This window comes from Papilio polytes, unplaced genomic scaffold (genome assembly GCF_000836215.1).
Source record: "Papilio polytes unplaced genomic scaffold, Ppol_1.0 DF824269.1, whole genome shotgun sequence".
Taxonomy (NCBI): Eukaryota; Metazoa; Arthropoda; class Insecta; order Lepidoptera; family Papilionidae; genus Papilio; species Papilio polytes.
Genome location: NW_013524935.1, coordinates 3,881,988 through 3,888,490, shown reverse-complemented (window position 1 = coordinate 3,888,490; position 6,503 = coordinate 3,881,988). Strand labels below are relative to the sequence as shown.

Sequence of the window (6,503 nt, the reverse complement as noted above, 5' to 3'; positions counted from 1 at the left end):
AATGAATGGATGGATGTTTGTCGAGTTTTAAGCCTACTACTGAACGGATCTGGATATTAGTCATAGATGTAAAGCACAGTCCATAGATCACAGGCTATTCATTTTTGTTTTTTTTAATACGTCCGCGTAGAATTAAAAGCAGATTCACGGGTGGAAGGGAAAAAACAAAAAAGAACATTGATATTGAAATTAGATTTAATTTATAAAACAATGTAATGAAAAATAAATTAACGTACAGTTTATCTTGTAAAACCTGTGTTACCACAAATTAAAAATAATATATTACATCTCTTTCATTCTCTTTGAAAATAACAAAGTTAAAAACATCTCATATTATTTGCTTAACCCCCAGTAATAAATACGTAAAATAGAAAACAAAACTATTTACTTTCTGGTACAAGACGATTAAAATCTGATTTTATGTTCGTGTTCGTGCTGGTGCTTGTGCTTCTTCTTGTTCTTCTGCAGTTTGACCTTCACTTTGACCTTGACCTCTAACTTCTTAGCGAGCTCCGCGAGATCTGGATCTTCTTCGGAGTCTGAATCTGAATCCTCTTCCTCTGGTTCCTCGGTGGGCGATGGCGTCGTGGAGGGAGCACTAGTGGTGGTAGATGGGCTAGGTGTGGTCACTGTGGTTGATGTTGTGGTGTTTGGTGCTAAGCTAGTGGTTGTAGGAGCGATAGTTGTGTTAGGTGTTGTCGGGGCAGATGTTGTGGTTGTAGGCGCCGGCGTTGTGGTGGTGGTTGTTGTGGTTGTGGGCGCAGGAGTGGTTGTGGTCGTTGTAGTCGTTGTAGTCGTTGTAGTCGTTGTCGTGGTGGTGGTAGTTGTTGTAGGTTCTTCCTCTACCAGATTATCAAAGTCGATTTGAGTAACATCTGTAAACCAGCTGTGGAAGGGCCCAGTTCGTGCGAAACCTGAAAAATGAAAAAAACAGTTTAACCTCTAACTTTAAAAAATGTTTCTTTCGTAGGAATACGTCATCTTGGTCCAAAAACATCGTAAAAATTAACACCAATGTAAACACTAAAGAAAATGTTTCTTTTTTGACGAAAAAATGAAATATTCACCTCCAGGAAGTCCCGAGTGGCAGCCCCAAGGCACCTGAGCTACGAAGGAGCTGACACCGATGAGATAGGGCACCTCGTCAGCCCCGCGGTGCACCAGCGGCCCGCCGCTGTCGCCCTGTACAACAAAAATTAATAAAAATCAAATAAAGCAAGAAAATCACTACAAATTAATACAAAAAACTTAATAATAAAAAGGCAATTTTATCCGATCTAACTTATATACAGCAAATGAGAAGGAAATATTAATTTAAGTTCTTTACTTCAAAAGTCATGTAAATTTGACATCCCGTGAACTATACGGCGACTGCTTGAAAGACCATTATAGTTATATCAAACTAAAGATTTTGTACTGGTTCAGTTAAAAGCAGGACATTGTTTATACACTAGCTGTTGCTCGCGACTTCGTCCGCGTAAAATTAATAAAATTTATAGCCTATGTTTTTGATATTATAGTTTTTTAATGGTGAATGAATTTTGAAATCGGCTCAGCAGTTTTTGAGTTTTAGTGAGATCAATACATACAAAAAAAATCTTTTCTCTATAATCTTACTAATATTATAAATGCGAAAGTTTAGATGGATGGATGTTTGTTAGAGTTTGCAGCCTAAACTGCTGAACGGATCTCGATGAAATTTGGCATAGACGTAGAGGATAGTCTGGAAGAATACATAGGTTACTTATTTTTGATTTTTTTTAATTCCACGCGGAGGTAGTCGCGAGCGAAAGCCACTATTAATATAAAGTACTAACCTGACAGATGGACTGCGAAGTGACGTTGAAGAAGCGAGCGCAGATCGTGGTGGAGGTGACAATTGAACCGAAAGTGGACGAACAGGACGGGTTCGAGACGCCGCGGAGATATACCCAGTTCAATACTTCAGGACTAGTTCCTGTTTAAACAATAAAGTACTAAACAAAATACCGTAATAACACTCAATAGAAAAAAAAAGAATTCTGTTCGAGTTACAAGCGGTAACAATGAAAAATTCAATAAAAAGCAAGGTTATAAAATATCATGTTTTCAATTTGAACTGACCCTCAGTCCAAGTCCTGCCGTGTCCGCTGGCGTAGAGAACCTCGCCCTCGTAGTTCCTGTATGCATCGGCTGCTGGCTGGATGCGAATAGCGCGCAAATTAGCTACAAAAGTAAACGAAATTATTTAAAAAAAAAATTCAAATATAAATTTATATAAAGCTGTAAGGATAAGGTATAATAGTATAGCCTTTATTTTTCCACTAAACTTCAATTTGTATGGATCTTGGTAGTCATTTTTATGATTTTACACCAAATGTCCTACTTCATACTAATATTGTAAATGAGAAAGTTTAGATGGATGGATGGATGTTTGTTAGAGTTTGTAGCCTAAACGGCTGAACGGATTTCGATGGAATTTGGTGTAGATGTAGAGGATAGTCTGGAAGAACACATAGGCAACTCACTTTCATTTTTTTTAATTACACGCGGACGGAGTCGCGGGCGATAGCTAGTATTACAATAGAGTAGTGTTCCTTACCAGAATATGTAACAGGGTTAGGCAGTCTGGCGATACTGATGTCATTGGGCTGCACTTGCGTCGGCAACAGGTCGTTGTACGAGGGATGGTTGTACCACTCTCCAGTCTCCGAAATGTACTCGGGACGTGTCAAGTCGGTGACGCCAGCGCGGACTACCAGGGTCACAGCACTACGAAGAATAAGTAATTCTCAAAACATGGTCATTGGAGAATTCTTTTTTTAGGTTAGATATACTTTAAGAAAACAATTAGTGTCTATTTAAGTAATCATTTATGGACTATGAGTGCGGGAGTAAGATTTGTCAGGAATAGGAGAGTATGTGGGTTCAGGTGGATCTCCTTTAGCATCTAAAGACTTGTTTAGTTATCGATTATCTACTAACGGCCGGTTTCCTAGCAACATTTTAAAATTCGTTAGTATTTTTGGTTTGAAAGCGTCATGAAATGCGTTTCCGAACTACGTAACTTGAGTTTTACTCCGTTCAAACATAAGTCAACCTAATACTAATGAATCATTAGGATTTCCTGATGATTCATTATTATTATTATTTAATAACATATAGGTAAGCTTCAGAAACCCAGCATAAGTACGGCATCACATATGCTAATAAGAGTAACAAACCCAGCAGTGCAGTGAGCGGCGGTAATAAGCCAGTTGCGATGCACAATGGAGCCGCCGCATGCGTTCACGATGCCCAGCCTGAACACCATCCGCAGCGAGGCATGGTGCGGGTGTTCCCCGGGACGCGCCTCCCAACCCGACACGATGCGGGAGTCACCGCCTATATCAAAAAATAACCTCAAAATTATATGCCAACGTCTGATATTGCAAAATAGGCGCGAAAATAGCAAATAACCTATAAGTCAAACTTCAATTAAATAAAAGCTATTTTGTTATTCAATAGCTACGGAAAGTTTAACGGGAAAATTTTAATAATATTATTATCGAATTTACATGTAACTAAATAGATAATATGAACGTAAATCGATCTAACAATCTATTAAATCATTACAATTAATCTGGTTAAATTACTGATAGAGATTGTCTACAAATCTGGAAAATTCACTATGTAATTACATAAATTTTGCGATAAAGATAAACAGTAAACGTAATAACTACTTACCTTTTTTATTTACATTTTCAATGAAATCTGGCTGTATGAATCCCGCTGAAGCCTATAAACAAAAAAAAAGAATTTTGACACACAGCTGAATTACAAATGGTTAATGTAACTACCCATATTTCTTTTCTTTCTCCTAACCAGGGAACTATAATATAAATAATCATAAATATTGATGTTATATTTGCTTTCTAATAATTTATTTTTTTGCATATAAAATGACCTGTATAGGTTTATTTGAATAAAAACAATGAACAATGAAAATTGTAAAAGAAACCGTTCAAGTTAGAGATTCCTTTCCCTAATTCGTAAGGTTTTTTTTTTCAAAACAATTTTATGACATTACAGTTTATTTTGGTTTCCTTATCGGCTTATTACAACGTTGGTACGTCATCCAATTAAAAAATATGTTAGTAAGGAATGATCATATCTTCAGATCTTTACGAATATCATCGAACGATATTATTGACGTCATATTTGCCAAGAAGTAAAGTTTCCTAAACAGCATTTAAATCAAACCGATACGAAAACTATGTTTCATAAGATAAATTAGTTACTCGTGTTAACTACAATACTTTAATGACTAATTTTTAAAAAACACAAGTAAAATATTCGACTAATAAACTTTAAATTGGTTTATTTTTATATAAAAATTCATGTTCAGTAGTTTACAAATTCTATTTCAAATAAAGAACAAACGAGATGCTTCCCATAGCGCCGATCAGCTGGGTTTTTTCCCCATTTTATCACATTATTCTATAGACTCAATCAGCCTAGGAATTTTCCCTATTAGACCGATACATCGGTAAGCCGACAGGGCCAACGGTAAACTTCCAATATACGCAGACTGTGTAGAGAGAGAGTAAATTCCACGCTGTTTAAGACTAGTTTAAAATAATTTTAATTATTGAAAATAGATCGATTTTTAAAAACGTATTAGATTTATATTAGTTAGTTATTTTTTAAATTGTTGTATTATTATTTATTTATTAATAGTGATGTTGTAATATTTTAAAAAATCTTACCAAATTAATGGCTAAAGCAGTTAGAAGTATAGCCGTTTTCACTAACATCTTCACCCTTACTGAAGTGTATGAAAAAATTAACGCATGTTAACATATGTTGTTTATCATATCTGAGATACGATTTTAATTGTTTTTCCAATTGTATTAAAAGTAAATCACAGCAGTTTGATAATACTGGCTGTGATTACGATAGATAACGGATTATCGAAGGTGCCAATTAAAGCCGTGATTTAATTTAATGTTCGTGAGCAATTTTATTGGGAAAACCAGAATTAAAATTGAACACTATGAAACACACTATTAAATGATAACACTTTTTAGTGACAGTCTAGGCAATGACCAAGCATCGTTTGTCTTTTTAAATACACCAAAAATAAAGAAAATCAGTCGTAATAAACTTTGTTTTCGAATGAAATTAAATGAAACCTATTGGTTTTGCCGCCATTTTGTTTCTTATTAGGGTTACTTTTCTACAAATAGTGACTAGTGGCCTAGAAATATTAATTTAAAACAGGCCATGTTTAGTTAGAAATTCTTACACTTCAATAGTATTCATTAATATTGCGTAACCTTGTTTAAAAATTAATTAGACGGAAACTTCTCAACGATAGTAATCTCGTAATTAATCACAACTGATAATAATTCAAATATTTAAGTGATTGTTTGTTATCTAATAGTTGAAGATAAAATTGAAATGGCTAGCAATGGAATTATTACTAGTTATGTAGATTTATTACTTTATAAACACCTGTAATTCATATTAAATTGTTGCTTGTTTTAATTCAAGTATATTTCTCTCCTTTATAAATTTAGTGTTTGTTACCACAATCGAAGGATATATGTAGTAAAAAATAAAAATGACTTACCCCATGTTACACAGCCTTCGTCTTTGTCTACGCTTGTACTTTCATCGCTGGATTTACTTAATTTGTCAGTAGTTTTTTCTGTTTGAACATCTGGTTTACATCGTATGCCTATTGCGTCGTGTCCCCACTTTCTGTTGGCTTATCCTTCTACTATAGTCTAATAACGAGGTTCTAACCTCGATAAGTTCAAGTCCAAGGGAAACACAAAATATTTTAAGTTATAGAGGTTTTAAGTTTTCAAGGGTCTATGTTGGCTCTGATCGGAAGGGGACACATTATTTTTTGAAGTTATAGGGGTTTTTAAGTTAGGGAGGTTTGTGTTATCGAGGTTCTACTATACAGTAGTATATTTATTGTTATTTGTACTAACCGAAACAGACGTGTTGAGGTGCATGTTTGAGTTTTGATATCCAATATCCTGCATTTGTTACCTACCCTCTTTTTTCAATTATTTTGTATTCCGATATAAGCAGAATTTACAAAAAAAATCCTTCGTTATTTGAAAATATTTTTCCGCTCAATCCCATAATCGTATTTAACCTTTTTTTTAATAATTAACTGTCTCTAGGCAAGATACCAAATATAGTTTTTAAAGCATTCGATTTTGTACTTTACCATTAAAGAATAAGGTTCAAATTATAAACGTAAAACAAATTTGTTAAACTGGAGGAAATAGTGGTTTTTTGCACCTGCTTTGATCGGTCCGATAAAAGATAAAACTGGTATACGCAGAATTAATTTCATCTGATAAATTAATCTGATCGGAACTAAATGAATTTTTTCTATTTTTCTAATCATTACTAACAACACTGAGTTTTCGTCAAAATCAGAAACGTTCCGATTATTGCTTTGCTTAATAAACAATAAAATTTTCTTCTATAATTGCTATCTTCTTTTACTTTTATTTATT

At 34.2% G+C, this 6,503-nt stretch overlaps 1 protein-coding gene across 1 annotated transcript; it reads right to left on the bottom strand.

Moving 5' to 3' along the window:
• Positions 1 to 380: 380 nt before the first annotated feature.
• LOC106106799 (collagenase) lies at positions 381 to 4,826 on the bottom strand. The gene is made up of 8 exons (XM_013287459.1): positions 4,728 to 4,826; positions 3,706 to 3,757; positions 3,204 to 3,363; positions 2,582 to 2,751; positions 2,104 to 2,205; positions 1,818 to 1,957; positions 1,068 to 1,182; positions 381 to 914 (listed from the first exon to the last, which is right to left on the bottom strand). The coding sequence occupies exons 1-8, from the start codon at positions 4,773 to 4,775 to the stop codon at positions 406 to 408; spliced, it is 1,296 nt and encodes a 431-aa protein (XP_013142913.1). The 5' UTR covers positions 4,776 to 4,826; the 3' UTR covers positions 381 to 405.
• Positions 4,827 to 6,503: the final 1,677 nt, after the last annotated feature.